The sequence below is a fragment of the Lissotriton helveticus genome, chromosome 7, assembly GCF_964261635.1.
Source record: "Lissotriton helveticus chromosome 7, aLisHel1.1, whole genome shotgun sequence".
NCBI classification, from domain to species: Eukaryota; Metazoa; Chordata; class Amphibia; order Caudata; family Salamandridae; genus Lissotriton; species Lissotriton helveticus.
Genome location: NC_136068.1, coordinates 547,398,939 through 547,424,912, shown reverse-complemented (window position 1 = coordinate 547,424,912; position 25,974 = coordinate 547,398,939). Strand labels below are relative to the sequence as shown.

Genomic DNA, 25,974 nt, shown 5'->3' with positions numbered 1-25,974 from the left:
CGTGCCGCTTAGTGACATAGCACAATTGTTGCCACTAAGAAACACTTTCTGTCCTTTATTTCTGACACATGCATGTGAATAGGGCAGGTTCCAAGTTGTTTTAAGGTACCCCTTTCCCAATTTCTCGTACATGCCAGCCTGTATATATTTTTGGCAGTATTGAAACCTGAAGGTTGAGATTGGAATATTTATGATTCCGTGGATTATCCATTCACTGACAGGTCGTTCTGACATTGTCATTGGTAATCTTTCTAGTTTTTCAATGCTCAAGATTGTATAATCAGCACCCTTTTGTGCCATACCGATTTGTCTATCAGTAAGGTTAAAGATTTGGAATAGTGACGTTGTGTTGATTAAACGCCAAGGCACATAGCCTGAACGCAGATTTTGTAACGTCCAGCCAAGCTGTACAATAGAACGCAATTGTGACTGACCATGTTGTAATAACAGTAAGTCTTGCGATAGTATATCGATTGCTGAAGACACAATGCTGTCCAATGAAAAAATTCTGGAGGACAGAGTCATTAACCCATTGTCCACTACAGAAAGTGATTTTTCCAAATTAATACGGTCAATTTCCCGTATTCTTTCTGCTGTCTCAATTTGAGTAACCTTCCAGGCCTCATTGTATGCTGCATATACAGAGGCTGCTATGAAACGCTTTTGACGCTGTTTGCGTGGTCCCAGTATGAAATCACGCAAGTCAGCACCATCAGTAAGTAAAGTTAGGTGTTGCTTAATTTCAGGCAGTGTGGAAGTCTGTAGCCATTGAAGGCATAATTTGCCCACACTGTAGGTTGTTATTATCCCTGGGTGATGTCTTTGGGGATATCTAGGGTCTGGCCTGGTCATTTTGAAACCCTGTGTTTTATTCAGGAATCTATCTTGACAGTTATTTGTATCTGTGGGCCAGATCAACCATTGTTTCCAATCAGGATGTGTTCTGTTTTGGTTTAATATATGGTTTACGTCTATCTCTTCGTCTGTATCAGAGCTATTGCTAAACATTGTTGGCTTTGGAATAGACGGTTTAATTAAATCTTTGATTTTGGCTACGCCAAGACAGGTGGTTTGTTGAACAGTGTCATTTAAAAATATCATTTGTTCTGGGATCATGCAGGCTCTAAACAAAGCTTCTATACCCTGTACTTGCCATTCTTTTGTACCCCAAACACTTTTCAAATCAACATTTTTGTCCCAATAATCAAATCCAAAAGTATTCATTTTTTCAAAGAATGAATCTGAATATATCAATTTTGTGTTGGTTATCATGGTTTTCATCCCTGTCTTGTTTGACAATTTAAAATAAAATGTTTCAGCATTACTTGTGTTAAAACCTGAAAAATATGAATATTTGTCATACACGGTTCTAGAGCTCCCTTTTGGAGGTGTAGCACAATGTTCCCATTGATTATAATTTAAAACATTTCTAGGTTGTGCAGATTTATGCAAAAAATGGTTACCATAATGGTTATAGCAATACATACTATCATAATTTGTAGAACCTTGCAAATAATCATGTTTTGTAAATTTAGCAGACATTACTAAGTCAGACATCATGTTGTTAATACTTTCGAAGTCCCAATCATCAGCAAATGAGTTTGGTTTTGCAAAATCACTCAAGGAGATCTTGATTTGGTGTGGATATTTCAGGATCTCGACCGGACCATAAATTTCATAGTCAGTGTTGTCCCAGGCTACCCCACCAGGTATAGGATTGGCTGTGAAGTTGGCTGAAGAAAGTTCTCTTTTCTCGACGTGTGAAGATGTGTGTGGTTTGAGGACCAAGTTGATGTTCTGACTTGCTGTGTCCATTTTAGCATATTTTCCCTCAATGAAGCGTCCCAAAGTAAATACCATGATGAGCCAAAGTATGAGGATAAATGCACCAAAACCCACCCAAAATTCAATCCATGGAGAAACCATATATGTTTCTTTCAGTTGTTTCAAAAGTCCCTTCGCTTTGTCTTTAAAGGATTTTGATGATGGCTGTGTCTTTAATTCACTGAAGCCGTCAGAGGAATCATCGAAGTTGATGAAGTAACCGGATGCAGTTCTGTCAATTGTTCCAATTGCTTCAGTATTTTTGTTTCTTGCATTGTCACTTGGTACTTCATTGTAGATTGGTGTGTCTCTGCTAAATGTTTTTATTTGGGTTTTCAGAGGTCTTAGTTCTATTGCATTGTTGCATAGTCCTTGTTGTTCTTCTGTAGGCGTTTCGAATGTGATGAGCCTCTTTGTTAGGACCTCTGTACTGGTAGCAAACCTTGGTGTTCTGCTACTTATTGGGAGTCCACTTGGCCTACTGTTTGTTATCGGCCACATGTTGTGGTTTTACCAGGTCGATGGATACAACTTGGTTCTCCTTTTTTCCAGCAAGTGGCGGTAGTACAACTGATCTTGTCCCGTTGACAGACAAGACAGGAACTGCTTTTCTGTAAGAAGGCCCAAATTCCTTCTTTACCGCGATCTTCTCCCTGACTAGATCCCCGACTTTTGGAATCCAGACAGGTTTTGCTGGGACAGGTGGTGATTCTTCAGTGGTTGTTGGCTGTTGTTTCAACTGTATGTTGCTCAGGTCTTTTCTTGTTTTGTTTAAGTCCTGCAAAATAGCCAAACGGTCTTTGACATCAAAGGTTTTTTCTATTACCACTGAAGTCTGACTATCAAGGTCAGAGATCAACATCCTAGTTCCGAATAATAATTCGTACGGACTGAATCCCTTCAGAGAATTTCTTGGCAAGTTATTTAGACTACGTTGGACACTTATTAGATGTTTGACCCACCCAGCTCCCGAACCTAATATCCTTTCCATTATAGATTGCTTTCTGCCTTGGTTTTTTCTTTACACCATCCAGTACCCTCAGGAAGGAAGTGAGAAGATTCCCGCTGGGCTGTGCTCATTCGGCCATGTTTCCCCCCCAGGCTGGATTGCCTGAGTGAAAACAATGGTCGAACGTAGCATGCTCTTAGCGTATATGCCATTTAGACTCGCAAATCTTGTATAATAGTCCGGACGTCAGCCGAGAGCTGTGGATCTACATTATAAGTGGAAACTAGCCTGTATATGTTAATCGCAAGCCATTCTTTTTACTGGTGATATTATCTGCCTTGATACGATGAGGTATTAAACTGCTTCTCTCCCCACTGCGATCTCTGTTGCAGTTTGGGCAGTTTTTTACAAACATGGTGTAGTGCAGGCTCATGCCTGGCCACCAGTACCGTGATTGTAATTCTTCCAGAGAATCTTTTAATTTAAGGTGTCTGAGACCCTCGCCCATGTGTGCGTCTGCGATTAACAAGTTTCTCCTGTCCATGTTTGGAATCACTCTATCCCCCACTCCAGGGATTCGAGCAAAAGGGACGGAGTTTGCATCGATTATGTATGTATAATTGAGTGGATAGTTGATCGGTAACGCTGAGCAGTCGCCTTTTGATGACGTTTTCACCGCCAGCAATGTTTCACCGTCAATGTATTTTAATGTACGCTTTTTTCGATCTACGGGAGCCGATTTAGTGGCTGCCGCTGCGGCTGTTTCAGCCAATGAATTCCCTACAACGTGAACGCCATCACGTTGATGACTCAGTGAGTGAGTAACGTGAGTCTTTGGTAGTTCTTTTTGTAAAAGAGCTATTTGTTCCCAGAGCAGTCTCTGCTTTATTGGTGCATCTGTGTCATCCTTGTAACCGTTCTGAATCCATGTCTGCAAATCCTTGTTATATGCTTTGACGCAGTAATATGAATCTGACACTATAAGTGTCGGGAATTCGCCATCCGCATTATCTAGCGCCATTTTCAATGCGATTATTTCAGTTTGTTGTTCTGAATTAGTTTCTACTGAGTGTGATTTTGTTAATAGAGGTCTTAGTTTACCTCCGCGCCACACTTCTTTTGTAATCTCACATGTGGGATTGTATGCATGTTCTCCCCAAACGGAGGGTTGAGCATGTCCGTCTGTATAGATTACACAGGCGTAATGTCGTAGAGGCAGAATGTCGATTGGCAGAGGATACGTCTTTTCATATTTTAGATTTCTAGAAAATTGTCAACCATGCTATGCTTGATAATTCATATCCTACGTACAAGACTGTCAGATGGGCAATTCTGGACTTTTTAAAGTTGAATTTGTAACCCTCTGCAGCGAACCCAAGTATTATGGTGTTCACCCTTTTCAAGTGAGTCTCCAAGTCATCATCTGTTAAGTAAATGTCATCGACATAAGATAATGCTTCATCATCATATAGTTGTAGTAATTCTGTTACTCTCGCTGAGAATACCCCCGGGCTGTTCTTGTACCCCTGGGCTAACCGACAGAATTGTTTTTGAGTGCCATTTACTGAGAATGCAGTTAAATATCTGCTCTCTGGTGCTATGTTTTGACAAAAGAATCCATTGGAGATGTCCAGGGTTGTTTTGTATTTTTTGCGCACTATGTTATTCATTAGTGCAGCACTGTGTGAGTTTTGCACTGCAAAGGTTTTGCAACATGTGTTAAGGTGTCGGTAATCCAAAACTAGACGATATGAATTGTCTGGTTTGGAGACCGGAAACAAAGGATTGTTCATTTGTGAGGTGCAATCTTCAATCACCCCCTGGTATTCTAGCTGATCTAGTATTTCATTTACTTGTTTTTTAGCTTCTTGCTTAATTGGGTACTGCCTTTGTGCAGTAGGTTGTGATTTTAACTGGATTTTGTGAGGAGGAGAATCCTCATCCCATCCTACATGATTTTTATATAAAGCAGGTGCTAAGGCCACTGCCCACTTTCTAGCAAGTGTGTATTTTTTATGAATCGGTATTTGATTCGAGAAGGCAGGCATAATTACTTCTTCGCCATGAGGGCACTCCCTGACAAACTCTGGTGGCCAGTCTTTTTCAGCTAGAAGGATGTCATAGCCTTTGGAGAGGTTATCCCAAAATAGTCCCCTTATTTTCCTAGTCTTATCTCCCTCTATACGTAATGTTATCTCGTATATCTTGTGGGGCTTGCTAACTCTGGTGTCTGCAGTTTCCACTTGAAGGTATTCATTCGTGTCCACTGTCTCCAGATGATTCATAAGGACTTTGCGAGCTATGCTCATCTCTGCTGCGCTGTCTAGCATTGTCTGAGCCCATTCTCCGTTTTTCAGTTGTGTCCTCAGTATTCTCGGCATTTTTAACTACCTTGATACTGGCTACCTTCTTTTTTGGAAATTGTAATTTCTTTTTTTTGTTGAGCAGGTTCCTTGTCTTTGGACTTGGCGTGCCCTTCTGATCGTCCTCTTCTTTCCGATTTCTGCGAGGAATTCTGAAAAGATTGAGAGGGACGTGTATCAATGTCTTGATATCTATCAGGTTTTTTAATATTATCCCTATTTCTAAGGTTATATCTATTCCCAGAGGGGTCACTCTGCGGTGACCTCTGTCTTTGGTTTGGAGATTTCTCTCTTCGCCTGGGAGACCTTCCTCTGGACTGGAATTTCTTTTCTTTAGGATTGGATTGTTTGTTTCCATCCCAGTTCTTTTTTGGTGAATTATTATTATTAAAAAATATTTTTTCTGGACTTGTAGTCAGTTGCGGTTTTACTGGTATTCCACCTAGACTATCTCTGCCTAGTTCTTCATAGGATTTTTCTATGATTCTGGCAATTTCAGCTGGTTGGTCTGCTATATCTGTCTCTTTTAACCTCTGGCGGATCACCACGTTTGCTGCTTCACCTTTTATGTTGGCTAATAATATAGCCGAGACCTGCTTGAAGTCTTTCAGTAATTTCATACCAAGAGTTAAAGCTGGTTCTGGACCGTATTCATCTTGAATTTGTTTTAGCACATCTGGTATTACCGAAATGGATGGAACACCGTGCGTTTTTGTGTAGATGGAAGCAAAGACTGTACCCCAAGTGTCACAGTCCTCAATGTGTGGTGCGATTCCCATTGGGAGACATATAGTCAGAATCCTGTGTTTTTCTAATGGGGTGGTGTCAGGAAACACCGCCTCTATTTGGGTGATTTTCTGTGCCAACCAGAATGGTATTTGTTCCCGTTTAGCTGGAACTTTACCTAGGCAGGATTGGATGTTCTGTGGTGTAATTTTATTTGTGTTCCCCTGGTGAGGGGGTCAGCTGTGGAAGTTTAATCGCTGGCTGAATTGTTGAAGTCCGCATTACATACTGAACTAATTGTCTATGAATTTTTAGTAGTTGTTTTAGCTGTATTAACAGCTCTGCTGCAGGCATTCTTTCGATGTCTGGATGTGGTGTGTATCCGGCTAAGACCGGCCACGTTGCTCCTGGTCTACCTAAAGGACCGAGTCTTGTAATGTGATTGTTATGTTTTAGGGCGCCATCAAATAAGAGCAAATGCTCTTGGAATTTGAGTGGTACTTCCACCTCCTCGAAAGGAGTGTACGTTTCAGGAGGTTCCTCTACTTTGTAATAGTGGAAGTACTTTGTTACAGCATTTGCTGCTGGAAAATGTATCCATGAATAGTATACCTCTGTCTGCCGATATTCGTGTGCCTCGATTACGAATATGACTGTGCCACCTCTAGGTGTCAGTCCATTTTCTATAAGTTTTAGAGTTATAGATCTCCTTTTGATGACCGGAATGAGTATTATTTCCGCGTCTGCTGCTTGCATGGTAGCATCAGCATCTGCGAGTTCAGTAGCTAATCTAACTGCCTCTCTTTCGTCATCACTCTCTGCCATTTTACAGACAGGATGGTATTATGTTTGTTTGCAGATCAGGTTTCTTTATGGAAACAGAGATTAGATGCACAATATTTTGGAACTGTTTTTATCCTTCAACGTTGACTATACCAAGAACCATACATAGGAGTTCCCTCCTGCGAGGTTTTGGAGGATATAACCTTTCACCCACTCCAGACGTCTTTGGAGTATAATGGAAAAAGGGGTCTGAGTGAGAAAGCACGACTGAGTTACTCTAAATGTCTTACGTTAGTTTTATCGCCCTTTCCAAACGCGTTGGGCGCCATGTAGTGTAGCTCCTATTTTCCCAATAGGCTCTGCGCATTGGAATAGTACCTACAGCAGTAAAGGCCTAGGCCAGACGTTAACTAGGTCTACTACTGTCGATACTAGACTTAATTTTTGGGTTTGCCAGCTAAGCTCAGAGTTCGCTAGAAACTTTCTCGAATGTTCAAGGAAGGAATTAACTCCCCTGATTAGACAAGAAGGGATTTAGTTTCTGACAACCATAGAACATGACAACTTTGCTCTCCCCTAATCAAGAGTCCATCTCAAGAGTCGTGTGAGCACAAGGCAATTATTTTACTCAGTCAGTACGTGCATTCTTAGTCTCATCAGAATGTAGAGAAAAGGAAGAGACGGGCGTGTTCAATAAAAGATGTTATTTATTGATCAGTCTCTTTTCTCGTACAAGAGAAATGGATCGATATTATTGCAATACTTATAGTTAAGTAAAGTGCATACATTAAAAGCAATAGTATAAAATAATACTGTAAAAACATTGATATGGTTTCTGAGCCATATGATGTTTAAAATGATTAAAATATATTTACATACACATATACATTTGACTAAACGTACTCAACTGGTGTTTCTAAATACGCCTACCCCGTGTACCTGACCTAAGTCTAATGCGTGGGCGGGAATAGAAAGTTACAGTTTAAGTTAAGTTTGTTTTTGCCAAGTGAATAACTAAAGAATTCTCTGTGAGGGGTTATTCAGTTCTGTACCTGGAAGTTAGGATGAATGAGGAATGGTATCTCTTTCTCTGCTCTCGATATTCCAGGCTGCCTGCGAGGGCTGCCCAGAAACGCCGGTGCTGGGTCTCTCGGCTTGAGATAGCAGCGCGTCTCTCAGCGCGTCAGGAAGGCGGGGCTGCTGCCAGCGGGGTCTGCTTCTGCTCTCGGCTTCGGCAAGTATGGCTGCTCCGTCTTGTCACCACGCGTGTGTTTGCATAGGGCAAGGTCGGCAATATTTATACCTTAAAGGTGCCGAGATTGACGTAAGGATGGACATAGGTACGTCAATAAAGATGTCATACGACTTGCTCGTTAGCACATTCTTTACTAAAGTTCTCTGTGAAATCAAAACAATGGCCGCACGGATTGTCCAGGTTGTCATAGGTTTGATTTGTTATGAGAACGTCGTATGCCTTATCAGGGGCTGGAGGAATGTCGCTTGTCTAATTAGATCTCAAGCGTTATGACCTAATCAGATAACACGTTCCTGTGCCGTAGTGTGACTGCGTCAGATAACGGTATCTGCATCATGGGGGTTTTCTTGCCTCATGGGCTGACTGTTAGTTAACTTGATAGTTAGTTTAACCAGAATAGGGTCAGGAATAGGGGGACTGATTCAGAACCTATAGAAATACACGACAAAGGGACCATTAACCCTTTCGGTGCTCACGACGGTCCCCGGTTGCACGCGTCATGGTGGCCGTGTGCTAACGACGGCCGGGGGCCATCCGAATTCCGCCCACTCGTTAATTCTTCCGCACAGCGGGAGAATTAACTCCGCACCCAAGGGGTTAAGGTGCTCTCTACAATATCATTGCTTTAGGGATGTTAAGCGGAGGACAGTCTGTGCACTAATCTCGACAAGGTGGTGAGATGGGAGAAGATATTACTGACAAAATGGGTGCCATTTTCGGATTTGATCCCCTCAGGAATGCCCCATCGGGGTATTACTTTGCAAATCAGAACATTAGCAGCAGACTTGGCATCACAGTGGACACAAAGTCCTCCTTCGATCCAACTTGAAAATAGCAGACTACAACTATTAGATAGCGATAACTATTACATCTGTCAGTCATATCAATGTAATCAATGTGTAGTTACTTAAACGGTCCCTGTGGTCGAGATATTGTGGCAGCTATTACTTTAACGGTGGGACTTGGTGAATTCTGCTGGTGTGCATGTACATTCACTGACAAACTATTGCCTATGAAAATATCTCCATACCAAAATATTGTGACCAAAATATTGATGTCACAAAAATCATCAGCCTATACTTGGTAAGTACAAAAATATTGGAGAAAAAATTATTGTTGTTCATTAATATCATTGTATTAAATATAGTTTTTTAAATATATATTAATTTAATTATTAAATATTACATATATTAAATAGTAACATTAATTTTATGAAAATAAAATAGATGTCATGTATATTTTATTAAATATAACAAATAAAAGAATTTAAAACAAAGTTATCAAACATATATATTGATATAAATGTACACATATCTAGTTAAAAAAATATTATTAAACTAATCATTTTAATTTACATTACAGGGTCACAGCTGATTTGCATATGGCTGGGTCTGAACTGGGGTGGGGAAGTTAGCTAAAGAACGATGATGGATTCAACCTAGATCTGTGACTGGGGTTGAGTGTAGGCCTGGGCAGTAAATTCCGTTCCGCTCACGGAATTTGGGTAATTTGGGTAATTTCGTGTTCCGTGGAGAACGCGGAATTGCCAAAAATTCTGCGATTCATTGCTTTGCTGAGTTTTTTGCTTGTTTGCACTTTCAAAATGTGTGTTCGCAAGATATTTCTCCCCGAGCACACAAACAGTGTTCGCAAACAGGAATAAAGCATTGCCAACGGGCGGAACAAGCAATTCCACGTATTCGCGGAACTTTTGCATGCTCGCGGATAATTTTTACTGTTTCACAGAGATTGCGTAGCGAGACTACGTAAATTCTGCCCACCCCTAATTGAGTGTCTGAAACGTTTCAGCGCTCCATTCATCATCTCCTTGTGAATGATAATATTATTTCATAGCCTGATAATCTCTGTGTTGTCAGTGTCGTTTGAGCTTTCTAAAATATTGCAAATAATGCATGTTCATACAATGTCAGAGGTACACCCATGACAATAGAGGCACTTTTCTCGACTGCAAAGGCTGCTGTAGCTGGCGCTTGTTCAAAAGGGTAATAGCCTTTTATGACAGAATCAAGTAGTCCACTAAAGTAAGCTATCGGCTTGTTCTATTCCTGGGTTAGTCCCATGTAGCAAAGCAGTTTATTTCTTACATTGTCCTAACAATAACATTTCAGTTGTGAACCTTTGCACACAGTTGCATGTACATCAATATTGGATTAGTTTCTCTGAAACTACTTTGTTTATACATCTAGCATCACTCAACATTATCACGAAGCCTAGAACATCATGTACTAGGCCTCTTTACGCATTATGTACAAAAGTCATCCTATCTTCATCCACGGGGTGACAGGGCTAGCTACATATCCATAACATCACTAATCTAACACGTACATCACAAGGCTGATTTTTATTATAAATAATGAGCATCCCAACGCTGGGCTATTACACACCTGCACCCTTCTACTGCCGGAACTGCTGCTACACCAGCCTCCAAACCACCACCACGCCCACCGGGGTAGGCTGCAACAGCCTCCGATGCCTTCTACTCAACACCTGCTCCGCCCACAAACACACCATCGAACTCAGGGACCTACTCGACTCCATCTTCCCAGACGTCGCCTTCCTGACGGAGACCTGGATGAACCCCACCTCAGCACCCGACATCACCATAGCCATCCCTGACGGATACAAGATTACCCGTAGGGACGGCACCAACAGAACAGGAGGAGGAATCGCCATTGTCCACAGGAACACCCCAGAATCTCAACCAGCACCGACGACACGCTTATCACCGCCGAACAACTGCACTTCCAGATCCACACCGACCCCAACACCACCCTCAGCGGAACGCTCATCCACAGGCCACCTGGCCCCCGGCCGCAGTTCAGCGACTCCTTCACCGACTTCGTCAGCACGCACGCCCTCGCGTCCACGGACTACATCCTCCTCGGAGACCTGAACTTCCACCTCGAGAACACCAACAGCAGAAACTCCCCTACCCTGCTTGACAACCTCGCCAACCTCGGACTCAAACAGCTCATCACGACTCCAACTCATTCCTCCGGGCACACGCTCGGCCATAACTTCTCAGCCAGCAACCACGTCACCTTCAGCCACACCTATGAACTCCACTAGACTGACCACTGCTGCGCCCACTTCACCTTCGAGAAGCCTATCACGGCCCCTACCGCAGCTGGAGCAAAGTCACCGAAGACCAGCTAGTCCCCACCCACGCCCGAAACCCACCAATGGACACCACCGACTCCACCGCCCTCAACCTCAGGCAATGGATCAACGACTGCACCAATACTCTCACCTCGATCAAGAAACCCTCGAACAGACACACCAACAGAAAAGCCATCTGGTTCACTGCCGACCTCCAGGCATCCAAGCAGGCCAGCCGTAGGCTCAAGAAGAAGTGGCAGCACAAACAAACACTGGACAGCAACACAGCCTACAAGTGTGCCATTCGCAGACACCACCAACTCATCCGAACCGCCAAAAGGTCCTCCTTCAAAGAGCGCATTGACAACAACGCACACAACAACGATTCCCTAGCCACCTTCTTTCACCGCAAGATCGCAGACATCCATGACAGCTTCAGCAACCAGGCCCCGACAGACACAGACACCTCAGACTCTCCGACCCCCAGCCACATCGACACCCTGCTTTCCTGGACCCACGTCAACGACGAAGACACCATCAAAATCATGAACACCATCCACTCTGGTTCTCCATCCGACCCCTGCCCACACCACATCTTCAACAAAGCAAGCTCCCCCATCGCACCCCATCTCCGCAAGATCATCAACAGCTCCTTCGAGCCAGCCACTTTCCACTTTCCCGGAGAGCTGGAAGCACGCCAAGATCAACGCCCTATGCAAGAAACCCAAAGCTGACCCCAAGGACCTCAAGAACTTCCGGCCCATCTCCCTCCTCCCGTTCCAGGCGAATGTCAATGAGAAGATCATCAACAGGCAACTAACCTCCTTCCTCAAAAAGAACAACATCCTGGACCCATCCCAATCTGGATTCCGCAGCACCCAAACACCGTTCATTGGCGCCACCGACTACATCCGAGCCATGATGGACAATGGAGAAACCGCGGCCGTCATCCTCCTAGATCTCTCGGCCGCCTGCGACACCGTCTGCCTCCACACCCTACGCACATGCGTCCACAACGCAAGGACCCGTGACAAAGCACTGGCCTGGACCACCTCCGTCCTCACAGGCAGAACCCAGAGTGTCCGCCTCCCCCCATTGCGCTCTAAAGACATCAAGATCATCTGCGGCATACCCCAAGGATCGTCCCAACACTCTTCAACATCTACATGCACTGCTCGCACACATAGCTAGATCGCATGACCTCAACATCGTCTCATATGCCGACAACACCCAGCTGATCCCCTTCCTCACCAAGACCCCCACCACCACCAAATCCTCCACGAAGGAATGAAGGCCATCGCCGAATGGATGACGAACAGCCGTCTGAAACTGAACTCGAACAAGATAGAGGTCCTCATCATCGGATCTACCCCCTCTGCATGGGATGACTCATGGTGGCCAGCCGCACTAGGAGCCGCACTAGGAGCTGCTCCAAAGCCCACTAACCACGCACGCAAACTAAGAGTCATCCTGGACTCCGCATTGTCAATGACCAAGCAAGTGAATGCCGTCTCCTCCTCCTGCTTCAACACGCTCTGCATGCTCTGCAAGATTTACAGATGGATCCCCACCGTTACCAGAAGGAGAGTCACCCAGGCCCTCGTCAGCACTAGACTTGACTATGGCAACGCTCTCTATGCAGGATCCTCAGCCAAACTCCAGAAACGACTACAACGCATACAGAATACCCCTGCATGCCTCATCCTCGACACCCCCTGCCACAGCCACATCACAGCCCACCTGAAAGACCTGCACTGGCACCCCGTCAACAAGAGGATCACCTTCAAGCTCCTCACCCATGCTCACAAAGCTTTCTACAACACCGGACCAGCATACCTCAACAAACGACTCACCTTCTACACCCCGAACCGCCAGCTTCGCTCTGCCGACCTCGCCCTCCCCACCATCCCCTGCATCCGCCAAGCGACCGCCAGCGGCAGATCCTTCTCTCACCTTGAAAACCTGAAACACCCTCCCCATCCGCCTACGATAGACCCAGGACCTGCAGGAGACTCCTCAAGACCTGGTTGTTCGAGCAGTAGCATCACCCTGCCCCCGCAGCACCTTGAGACCCTCATGGGTAAGAAGTGCGCACTACAAATGTACTGATTGATTGATTGAATAGATTAGTAGAGGAAGCACTTCAGCTGACACTGAGGGTTCCGGCCTGCTGAGACTTCACCATGCAGTGGTCTGACATCTCCGTGATTGGTGTCCCATTCGTGACCAAGACTAGGTCCTTCATTCTCTTTCACCAGGAAATGGGGTTGGATCATCCCTAGGAGTGATTGTGTCTTGTGACCTAAAGGATACTTTTGAGTGAGGATAGCCGTCATCACATGTCCATTATATTGCAAAAAAGTAAAACCTCTTTTTTGTAGTCTGCTGTTCCTAACACTAGTGCATTTGTTATCGCTGCTTTTTGCTTCCTAAATCTTTATTTCATCCCTGTAGTCCATGTTATCCTGTTTTTCTGTGTTTTAGCCTTTTTGATAGATGCAAGCAGTGGGGATATCAAATAACTGTAATCTAAAACTCATTGTCTGACATAGTTACAAAAGCCCAGGAACTTCTGCATTCCTTTCACAGACTCAGTCTGTGTCCTCAGTCAGATGGATACTGCTCTTTCAGAGGTAACTCGGTGGCCAGAGGCTGACAGCAATTGTCCTAAGTATTGGAATTCTTCTTGACAGTACTGTAATTTGCCCCTGTCCACCTTGTATCCTCGTCAAGCAAGGGTGCACAACAGGGACACGGTGTCTTTGCTAAACTGCTTTTCTGTCGGACTACAGATCAGTAGTTCAGTGACAGACTGCAACGCTGTGCTGTCACATTGACAATTAGTGAGATAATTCTTGATGGTCCTATTAAAGATGCTACGGACTCAGAGCACCCTTGAGGTAATCAAGAATGGCGGTACTGAGAACTGCAATAGGAAAATGCAGTGAAAAGGTGACTGTCTGGGTGAGGGGAATGCTAAAGAATGCATTCTTCAAGTCTATGACTGAAGAGTATTTAGCACCTTGGGGTACATTGGTGAGGATGGCAGAAGGGCCAGGCACTATAGGAAATCTGGTATCACTGTGTCATTAAAGAGGTCCAGGTTTTGAATCATACACCACAAATTGCCATAGCGTTGTTGATGGGGTAAATTGGGATGTTGCAGGGGAATACACCTTCACCTTCATTAGGCATGTCCTGCCATGAAACTTTAGGGGAATGGGTCCCTCCCCCTGAAAGTTACCTCACCTTGTGAGTTCTGGTGCTGCAAAGTGGTCTGCACTGTCTGCTGTGGCCCGTACTGTCTTTGAGGCATGGGTTGCTGTAACTGCTGGGGCTGTATCTGTGATTGAGGGGTCAATTGTATTTGAGGCTGCAGAAGGTACATCACCTGGGGACTCATGGCAGGTTATACCACAATACCATTAGTTGCTGCTATTTATTGGCCATATGTGAACCCAAGCTCATCTTCCTTTTTGAACCTACAATCTTGAATGAAATGTCCTAGCACAACCTCCTCTTCCATTATTCCTGTTATTGTTTCTCTGGCATACTGGTTGCGTGGCATCAGGATGCCCGGAGAGGGCATACCCAGGGACACTGCAGCTAACTGTGTGGTCACAGTGGCAATTCCTCCCTATGTTTTCTTGGCCAACTTCTGCTGGACCAATTTCGCTGCTGCTTTCTCTACTTCAACTTTCTCACTTTTTTCCTTTTCCTGTCTCTTCTTACAGAAATGTATTATGTATGCCTGTATCTCTGTCGATGGTCTGGCCTCCGGGTCAGTATATTATCAGTCTGGTCTGCTGGATAAGGCTTATATTATTTATCAACTCTAGGAGTGGTAATTCTAGATCTGCCTAAGCATCCCTTTTAACATAGGAAGATATTGTGTAGATTCTTTGTGTTGAGGAAAGAGATTCAAATAAAACATCATCCTCCAATTCCTCAGGATCTAATGGTAACCTTATGGAAAGTAGCTGCCCTTCTGATAAGGTCATGATATGTGGTGGTATCATCTAGTGGAGAGGGTTTAGATGGATAAATATCCAGATCTTTGTTATCTAGTGGATCAATATCAAATGTATCCCAGTTATCCCGTGGTGATGTTGATTATCATCCCTCCCATCTTCATCCCCCGTAAAATAATATAATATTTCCTCTGGCGAATGTATGTGTTCATGAACCGTAGAGTTTTGTGGTGATGAAGTTTGGTCGTGTTGTAGTGGAGGAGAGCTAAAGTGAAGTGGACTGGTGGCTTTATCCTGGTTTTTTCTTTGTTTTTGTAGGAATGTCTATTGTCTCTTGACAATATCATTATCTTTTAGCATGTGTGCTTGCTTTGAGGGGGCCTGGTGAATATTCGTCCTGTATCAAGATGGATCACTAAGTGATTCTGTTGAGAAGCCAGTTGCTTGATCAAATTTCTCAAGTACTGGTTGTACAGTCTGTGGAGAATGCACAACTGAATTTGTTTTAGGCTCCGAAAATATTTTTTCACTGATTGTTTTGATTCTGAAACTTTGGCTTAAGATGCCGAGTTTGAGTGCTTTTTTAGATCCAAGAGTTTTGGTTCTGAAGATGTAGACATATCTGCTTTTGAATGTTTAAGTGCTGAGACTGAGCAATCGGAGGTAGACTGTTTTGGACCGAGGATTTAAGGCTCTTTGTTCGGAGCTGAGCTGAGGCCAGACGTTCCGGAATCAGCCGGTCGGTGCCGGCCATGGCCTGAAGGCAGTAGAGGCCCAATAGCAGACTTATATAATGACTGAAGTTTTAGATTAGACAATTTACTCACAGGTTGTTACCCAGATGTAAAGGTATCTTGTTCTTCTTCTGAATCGGAACGGGGTTCTAAAGAGAAATTAACCTCGTCTACAGCTGACAGATGTGCCTCCAATTTTGCTTCCGGCTCCTCCGAACCAAAAATTTCCTGTGTCCCGTTGATACTACAGCCATACATTTGCACTCTTCTGGCTTTATGATCTTGTACAGTTTTCTTTTATCGGAATGATTTGCAGGCCTCACGGGTTTGTTCCTGATGATCAGGAGGCAGGCAGGAATTACACACCTTGTATAAATCTGTATGCAGAAATTTAGAATGGCAGGAAGAACAAAATGTAAAAGGTGTACGTTCTATCACGTTTTAGTCATTTTATTATAGAAAACGTAGAAGAGAATGTACGTCCCGAAGGGCGAATGCCTCAAAGGGCGCGATGGAATAGGTATTATAAAAGTCAGCATCTAAAGAGCGATTGAATCTCGATCACAAGCAATACCAACAGCATTAGAAAAGTATCCTAATGACATTGTTGACTGCAAAAGAGGAGCACATGACCGATTGCGACAGCGGGAAAAACAATCTAACAATGGAGTTGATGACCATGCGCACTGCAAGCCAGAGGACGAGTCACTCTACCTCTTGACTGGAAAGACATCTTCAAGGAAAAACAATGTGCACACTTCCAGGCCCAACACTAGATAGCGGACGTATACTAAGAATGTGTATATACAGCCACACATGCCACTAAACACATATCTTACTGTTTTTGGTGACTATAAGCTACTCAGATCCTAAATTCCACACTGGGAGGTCGCTAATAAATGCATACAGTAGGAGGTCTAACACTTAGGGGCCGATTACGATCTCACTAAGAATCTGCAATTCCGAATCAGATTCAGAATTGGAGAAACCGATCTGGAGCCCTTGTTCCCGACTGAATCGTCCCCCGTTCTGAACGACCAAGTACGATGAGAAGATCTCGTCCACATCGTCCGAATCGTTTCTGAACCCGATCCTGTCAGTTCGACTTGTTCGTAGCTGAATCCTGCCGCGCATTGGAGCCGGTTTCCAAATGAGCGAGTATGATACACGATTTGGACAACCATATCGACTTGGTTTTGCAGAGATAAAACATCTGTGGGAATCAGAGTTCAGGGGCCCGTAGCAGGCCCCCCTTCAGCCTGGGCCCTCCGTATCAGTCCCTTGGGGGTACCCATAGGTCCCCCCTTCCTTGCATGTGTGGTGTGGTGGGCACCATTGGGTGCCTGCCAAAGGGTGCAGGTTTTCACCACTCACCCCTTTTTGCTATGGGAGCCTGTGTACGTATACAGAATATAGGCTGCCATAGACTTCAATGTTAGTCCAAGCGAACCAAGTCTGGATGTATCAGAATCGGTTGCTTGGAATCCTGGAGCACGATTCACTCAGAAAGCCCTCCGTAACCGAGTCGTATGGAGGGCTTTCCTAGCAAGATCGTAATCGGCCCCTAAGTATGAGTCTGTTCTTATTTCGGGGAACTCATGCAACTGAACCCATGGTTCCACTGAAATGTTGCTGTGACTTCAATATGTTCAGCTGTCGGCCACAACGTGGCACCAGTTTCACATATGAACAATTTACCTGAATAGCATCATAAATATTTATTCACTGTGTACTATGCTCCATCAGGAAGAGTATTTCCCCCCTTCCAAGATGTTTTTATTCCTTCCTTCAGATTATGCGAAAAATATTATTTTATGTTTTGCTGTGTTGCTCTCTGTGCCTATATTTGTTCATGTGGAGGTCTCATATTTTTGGCCAATTTTCCACTGTTTGTTCTTAATGATTATGATATATTATCCTTAGGCCACTTCCCTCACTACACCTGGGGGATTGGTGAATTCTTTGTAGAGGACTTCTTGAGGAAGCTTTACTCTTGGGAAAACAACTGCAACAGGCTTTGTAGTATATGAAGGTTACCTGAAATGTAGTAAATTATTTTCTTATTTATAGTAGCTGATAATTCTTCTTCTGTCTGTTTGTTTGATAATTCTCCTAGCCTCTTATCACGAGGCTCTATAGTTCCATACTGGGGATAATAGTTAGTAGTTATTATGGGTTCATGAGGCTAATACACTACTTCTACCATGGAGGGCAATGGTCTTGCATTAGGTCTTTGGATGGTGATTTTTTAAATTTTGTGATAGGAGTACTTCTGGTATGTCAATGTAGGTTATATTAAGGCCTAGAAGGGATTTACTATCAATACCTAGGCGTTCATAAATTTCTAATATTCAATGGTATTGATATTACTGGTCTACTGAGGTAAGTTCCATTGGAGAGGGCGACCGCCTGACCTTTTTAAAAATGCATAATTAATTCGGGGATAATGTATATTATTGTAACTTATTCCTCATTACAATAGGAAATCTAATACTTATTCCTAAAATATACACCAAATAGCATAAGCTTATACACTAACATTATTATGTGGCAACATTTCTAACTTATACATGCATGTACATATGAAGCAATACTAAATTTCATACTAAGGCAACCAAATCATTACTGCATCAGTTGTAAATTACAGACTAAGGCGGCGTTTGACACAGTGCCCTCCCTCCCGCTTGGTTTACAGACTTGCCAAGCGGGGTTGAGGGACATCACTCGGACCCTGTTGGAGCTCTTTCTCACTAACCTATCTCACTTTAGGAGATATGATCAGTGTAAAGTAAGCCATTTACAGCTACCCTGTGCGGTGCTGAAGAGGTCCTCTCTCAGCCTGACTCTGCTCAACTTTTATGTGGGCCCTTTGGCCAAGTTGATGAGGACTTTCCGCTTCAGTATACTTTTGTATGCAGAAGATACACAAATGTTTGCATCCGTATTCAACAATATTCCAGAGGTGGCTGAGAGGTTTAAACACTGTATTATCAACATTAATAACTGAAAAAGGAGAATTGACATAAATTGAATGCCAATAAGACAGAAATCCTGATTTGGTATGGTCTCAATTGTTGTGGCCAGAGTCTTGCAGCCCTTTACCTTTTACTGTTACGGAGTTAAAAAATGTAGGGGTGTTCTTTGACACCTCTCTTTCCTTCAACATTTAGGTGAAATGGACGGTGAGCTCTTGTTTTTGCCTCATCAAAACTCTAAGAAATGTCTTTCCTTTTATTTCAACTGAACTCAGAGTTGACGTTGACATTGCGCTTATTATTTTATGCATTGAGTACTGCAATTCTCTGTACTTAAATATTAACATATCCATGCTTAAAATACTGCAGACAATCCACAATGCAGCTCCTCGGTTTGCATTACATATTAAGGCAAACAAAGCATTACTGGTCACTTTCCTCTAGATTCATAGAGAGGACAGCTTTTCACTATTTTGCAGAACATACACTGATAACTCTGCCTCAAACCCTGTTCTGCCTTGACCATTTTCAACTATTTAGTTGAGTCCCTTGTATTTGGTGGTCTTGCCAGTGGCATAGCTAGGTACATGGCTGCCTGGGTCGGTTCCTGCCGTTACCGACCAGCAGCCGCGCTGAAGAGCGGGAGGGTGAGGGGGGTTGCAGAGATTTCCTGCGTTTGCCACCCCTGCGGCAAACTCAAGTAAGAAAGTAAGAGCGGGCGGTTTGCTGCCCCCAAAAATCGAGCCGCCTGCGACGAACCGCCCCCTCCGCCCCCACTTGCTACGCCACTGGGTCTTACCACTGAGGTCCCTTAATATTATGTCAATTCTCAATCTTGCATGTGAACAATAACATTTATTTTTAGTGTGAAAATTGTTAATATCTTTACATATGAAAAGGAACAGACTTCGTACTGTTCCCACCTTAAAAATGCCAAACACCGAGTCCTCCCTGCTCCTTAAACATGTAGAGAGTTTCATTGAATGGCAGTTTCTCTATTACCTTCCAAAAGTGTGCAAGTCACTTCTTGGGGGACAGGCAGTATTCTGGGCTGGCAGTCGGTGAAGTCACGCAGAGGTCCTGGCTGGTCACACCAATATGTTGGAGGAAAATCTATAAATTAAGTAAGACAGAACAATTTTACAAAATAGTAATTTTTTAATCAATCAATTGATTGGGAAAATCAGCTAGTCTGGGGGCCATTGATTCAATGATTAAGAAGCCTTACTTTGAGGGGTCTTTTAATGTTGCTGCGGGATGCTGACTCCCTGCAGATCTTCACAACTAAAAACAATAAGGTTGTTGGTGCCGTTGCCCCTTCTAGGGATGCCACCAGGAAGAAAAAAGATATAATTTTCCACAACTGCTCATATATTTTTATATTAAGTTTTGGGCCGCAGTGGAGCACTAATGCCCAGGTGGCCACTGCCGGCTGCTAAGCCAGCACTCATTTTGGGCACCGGTGGGAGGCAGGCTATTATTTGAAAGTGTGTGCTGGTGCAGGGAACCCACACCAAAGGAAATCATTTGGGGTCATGGGGATAGTCCAAAGCCCTCTGCAGGCTCCGCAGCCAGCATCCATTGTGGGTGGGGATAGGAGACAATTATTATTTGAATGTTAGTGCCGCTGTGACTACCTTGACATCCACAAGGGAAAGCAATGGGGCTGGTGGGGGAGCCAAAATGCCCCCACATCCCACGGCAGCTCCCCAGCCAGCACCCATCCTCGGTGCCAGGTGCAGCTGGCTCGATTACTTTGCTTCCACCCTGCCAGGAGCAGCTTTTTTCTGTGCTTCAGCCGAGCAGTAGCAAACTTATGTTCCCTGCCCAGAATAATGTGGACAGGGAATTAAGTTTGTATTCCCTTCCCACACTCTCACAGGTACAAAACACAACAGTGTCATGAGATTGGGTCCTTGGGACACTGATTTGATTATGCCCCAGCAGATGGGGTCCACAAGGTTTAAGTCTGGGGAGGGTGAAGCACGCCCCCATGATAAAACAATCAGCCCAAGGAGTGGGGTCCTTGGCTCCCACGGAAAGCCCGGGGAGGGGGCCACATGTCGCCTAACAAAAAAATACAATACCCATCCCCCCGGACCCTGGCCCATCCTGGGGAGGGTTATTTTTTTAAAGAGACTGCCATTTTTCTTAATATTGGTGTAGTGGATCCTCAGTGGATATGCCCCATTTGGGTATACCCTACCAGGCCTAGGTAGGAATGAATATGCTACTTACCAGTATGCATCTGTTCTTGGCATGTAGGGCTGCTGACATTCATATCTATAGCATAGATCGCCGCCTAGTGTTGGGTCCGGATGATTGCACATTGTTGTCCTGGAAGAGTCTTCGAAGTATCACGAGATAGGTGGCTCCTCCCCTGGACTACAGTGCGCATGGGCATCGACTCCATCCCCAGATTGTTTTTAGCCATTGTGGCGAAGATGGAGTGTAACAGTGTGAGCGATGGCCATGCTAAGAGTAAGTGTAAATGTCTGCAGCCGCAACAGGTGCCGGGGAGGAGGGGAATGTCAGCAGCCCTACATGCCAAGAACAGATGCATACTGGTAAGTAGCATATTCAGTTCGAGGCATGTGGGCTGCTGAATTCATATCTATAGCATAGAATACATAGCAGTCCCTCCATTAACGGCGGCCGCCTGTGCCAGCTGCAGAAGTCTGAAATAGTGTCTTAAGAATAGCCTGCCCTACAGCTGCCTGCTGCTTGGAGTGCACGTCTACACAGTAATGTTTAGTAAAGGTATGTGGTGTAGACCATGTGGCTGCTCTACAAATATCTTCCAAAGGGATATTACCAAGGAAAGCCATGGAGGCCTCCAACTTGCGTGTGGAGTGGGCTCTGGGGGGGACCGTTAAGGTGCGCTTAGCCTTGTGATAGCAAATCTGAATACACTTAACGATCCACCTGGCTATACCTGCTTTGGAAATGGGGTTGCTTTTATGCTGGGCTGAGAAGGCAACAAAAAGCTGTCGCGTCTTTCTAAAGTCTTTGGTTCTGTCAATGTAGTACATTAACGCTCTTTTGACAACAAGCGTGTGGAGCATTCTTTCCGCAACTGTCTCAGGGTTCTGAAAGAATGCGGGCAGTTCGATGGTTTGATTAACATGAAACTGCGACACCACTTTAGGAAGAAACTTAGGGTTAGTGCGCAGCACCACCCTGTTTGAATGAATTTGGATAAATGGCTCTTGTACTGTGAGCGCCTGTAGCTCACTAACATGCCGTAGAGAGGTGATGGCAATGAGAAAAGCCACCTTCCATGTTAAGAACTGAATCTCACATGAATGGAGAGGCTCAAAAGGTGGGCCCATCAATCTGGTGAGGACCACATTGAGGTTCCACACAGGAGCTGGTGGGGTCCTGGGAGGGATGACCCGCTTCAGCCCTTCTAGAAAAGCTTTAATGGCAGGCACCCTGAAAACAGAGAGATGCTGCCAATTTTGAAGATAAGCCGCTATGGCGGATAAGTGTATCCGAATGGAAGCATATGCTAGATTGCATTTGTAAAGATGTAACAAATAGCAGATGATATTAGGAATGGATGCATCTAGCGGGTTGATATTGTGCTCAGTACAGTAAATGACAAACCGCTTCCATTTTGCTGCATAGCAAGCTCTGGTAGTGGGCTTTCTTGCCTCCCAGATGATGTCCATGCATTCAGGTGGCAAATCAAGGTAGCCAAACTCTAAGACCTCAGGAGCCAGATCGCCAGATTGAGCTGTTGCGGATCTGGATGCTGAATGTCGCCATGGTTCTGCGTCAAGAGCCTGGGTGTGAGGTGCAGCCTTTGATGCGGTACCACGGAGAGTTCTAGAAACGTGGTGTACCATGGTTGGCGTGCCCACGTTGGAGCAACTAGGATGAGCGTCATCGAGTGTTGCTTTAGCTTTCTTGCCACCAGCGGAATGAGAGGCGCTGGGGGAAAAGCGTACGCAAATTTGCCTGACCAGTTCATCCATATCGCATTGCCCTGCGACTGTGGGTGAGGGAACGTGGCGGCAAAGCTTTGGCATTTTGCGTTTTCCCTTGTGGCAAACAGGTCTATCTCTGGATGACCCAACTGCTGGAAGTACAGGTGGAGTACTGATGGATGTATCTCCCACTCGTGCATCTGGTGGCTGTACCTGCTGAGCAGATCCGCCATCTGATTGTCCTTGCCCGGGAGGTGTTCCGCCATGAGGAAGATGTTCCTCTGAATGGCCCACTTCCACATGCTCTGAGCCAGATGAGACAACTGTGGAGAGTGTGTACCTCCCTGCTTCTGAATGTAGTACATGGCCGTCATGTTGTCCGTCCGGATCAACACGACCTTGTTGCACAGATGTACTTTGAAGGACTTCAATGCCATGAAGATTGCCATGAGTTCTAGGTAGTTGATGTGCATCTTCTTTTGCTGCGTCGTCCATAGTCCCTGCACTGTGTAGTGGAGCACATGAGCTCCCCATCCCTGGAGAGATGCGTCCATCGTTAGGATAATCTGTGGCACAGGCTCTTGGCACGGTCGGCCCTTGCAAAGGTTGTGTGGATTCCACCAATGCAGAGAATTGTATGCCCGACCGGTCACCAACACTAGGTTGTTCAACTGTCCGGGAGCCTGAGTCCACTGATGTGCCAAGCATTCCTGGAGCGGACGCATATGCAACCTGGCGTGCGGGACTATGAAGATGCAGGAGGCCATCATGCCTATCAACTGCATGAACACTCTCGCTGGAAGTGAGTGTTGCGGTCTGAACTTTTGGATGAGCGACTGGATGTTGTCGATCCTCACTGAATTCGGCTGAGCCGTGGCTGCTAGAGTATCTATCGTCGCACCCAGATACTGCCGCACATGTGCTGGCTGAAGGTGCGACTTTGGATAGTTTAGCGAGAAGCCCAGACCGTGAAGGAGATGAATGGTGTGGGACATGTCGGCGGCACACTGCTGGGCTGACTTTGCTTGAACCAGCCAGTCATCCAGATAAGGATAGACGTGGATGTTTTGCCTCCTGAGGTGCGCCACCACTGTTGCCAGACATTTCGTGAACACCCTGGGGGCTGTGGTCACTCCGAAAGGAAGGACCTTGAATTGGTAATGCCTGTTTTGTATAGTGAACCTGAGGTATTTCCTGTGGGATGGGTGGAGTGGGATGTGAAAGTAAGCATCCTTGAGATCCAAGGTTGCGAGAAAGTCTCCCTGATTGAGTAATGGAAGAACCTGCTGCAGTGTTAGCATGTGGAAGTGTTCTGAGAGAATGTACTGGTTTAGGGGCCTCAGGTCCAGAATAGGTCTGAGGGACCCGTCCTTCTTTGGGATTAAGAAGTACAGGGAGTACACCCCTGTGCCTTCTTCCTCCACTGGCACGAGCTCTATTGCGCCTTTTTGCAGCATGACAAGAACCGCCTGCTGCAATAAGTGCAAATGCTCTGCTGACATAGGACGGTGCTTTGGTGGTATGTTGGGTGTAGTGGATGTTAGCTCCAAACAATAGCCGAACTGGATACGTTTCCTGACCCACCTGTCTGTGGTGATGGATTTCCAGACTGGCAGGAACTGCTGGAGTCTCCCCCCGACAGGTGTTGGATGGTCGGGGGCAGTGACAGGGAGTCACTGTTTGTTGGCGGCAGAGGAACGGGAGTTGTTGTTGCCTCAGCCTCTGCCTTTGGTGCTGTTGCCCCGATATCCTCCTCTACTCTGCTTGGTGTACGAAGATTGCGCCTCACCTTTATTGAACTGTGTCTGCTGTGACATCTGTCCTCTGTTAACACCTCGATTGCCTGAGCGACGAAAAGTGTTCCCTCGAAACTGTTGGGACTGGAGAGCGCCCATGGACTTGGCAGTCTCAGTATCTTTCTTTATTTTCTCCAGGGTGGTATCCACCTCTGGACCAAATAACCTGTCAGGGTTTACCGGCTGGTTAAGGATGGTGGTTTGGATTTCTGGTTTAAAACCTGAGATTCTGAGCCATGCTTGCCGTCTAAGCATTACACTGGTATTTATTGCTCTGGCGGCAGTGTCCGCAACGTCTAGGGCGCACTTAATGGAAGCGTTAGTGATGAGCTTCCCTTCTTGGATAAGCATCTCCCCTGCCTCTTTATACTGGTCTGGCAGATGTTGTAATAGGGTCTCTAGTGTGTCGTAGTGTGCCCTGTCGTAACGTGCCAATAGCGCCAGCGTGTTTGATATGCGTCAGATATTGGCCGCTTGAGCTGCCACCCTTTTTCCAGATGCCTTCCAGCACTTTTGACTCTTTGTCCGGAGGAGGAGCATCACCGGTGGTCTGCGAATTTGCCCTCTTGCGGGCATTGGAAACCACCAAAGAGTCCAATGGCAACTGGCCCTTGATATAGGTAGGATCGCCAGGTGCCGCTCTGTATTTTTTCTCGATTCTAGGGTTGACCACCCTGGACCGTGTAGATTCCTTGAAGATGTCCGCAGCATGTTTAAGGACCCCCTTCAGCATAGGAAGAGTCTTGACAGTCTTTTCAGCTGTTGAAAAAGTGTCAAATAGAAAGTCCACATCCACAGGGTCAGCATGTAGCTCCACATCGTGGTTTTTGGCTGCTCTTTCAATTAAGGCATTAAATGCCGCAGAATCCTCTGCGGGAGAAGTTTTAACATTGTACACTTGAGGGTCATAGACTGTGTGCTGATCTCCTTGGTCACCAGCTTCTACCCAGGAGTCCTGTTGCTCATCAGGCTCTGTGTTGGCTGGGAAGTTATATTCATCTTCCTGCTCTCCTGCATCCTCTCCCTCAGAATAAGTGGGTGAGGGTGTCGCAATTCTGTGGGACTGTGGAACAAGTGGTTCAACCAAGACCATGGAATCCTGAGCAGGCCGTTTGCGCTTTAGAGGGATGGTGTACGACTCCAAAGGCTGCGTTGCCGTGACTTTCCTTTTGTAAAGCGTTAGCTTTCCGGTGTCGGCATCGATAAAATGCTCTGTCTGCTCCTCTAGCAAGTGTTGTTGAGGCAGCATACTCCCAGCCGGTTGAGTCGGCGTCGATACCCCAGAGTCTTTGTGCACCGAACGGGGTGCGAAGGCCTTCGGCGCCACCTTCGGCGGCAACGTGAAGAGGATCGGCGTCGAAGTTTGCGGCGTCGAGCCAACGGTCTTCGAGGCGGAAGGCGTCTTCGGATCCAACGATGAAGCCTTGTCTCTAATCCGCTTGAGGGAGTCCGAGACCTGCTTCGTAAAGGAAGCGGACGGCTTCGTTAACCCGACAGTCGACTTCTGTCCACCCCCAGGGGAAGACCCGAGCGCCGTTGACCTTTG

The 25,974-nt window shown here is 45.4% G+C and overlaps 1 protein-coding gene across 2 annotated transcripts in view; it reads right to left on the bottom strand.

Moving 5' to 3' along the window:
• The window catches only part of LOC144766880 (up-regulator of cell proliferation-like), a 198,895-nt gene that overhangs the window by 64,159 nt on the left and 108,762 nt on the right, over positions 1-25,974 (bottom strand). For both annotated transcript variants that reach the window (XR_013597963.1, XM_078650590.1), the window contains exon 3: positions 19,703-19,813. Coding sequence is in view for 1 of the 2 variants with exons in the window: in XM_078650590.1 (XP_078506716.1) it covers positions 19,703-19,813 (111 nt within the window). In the remaining variant the exon portion in view is untranslated. The remainder of the gene's footprint in view (positions 1-19,702; positions 19,814-25,974) is intronic.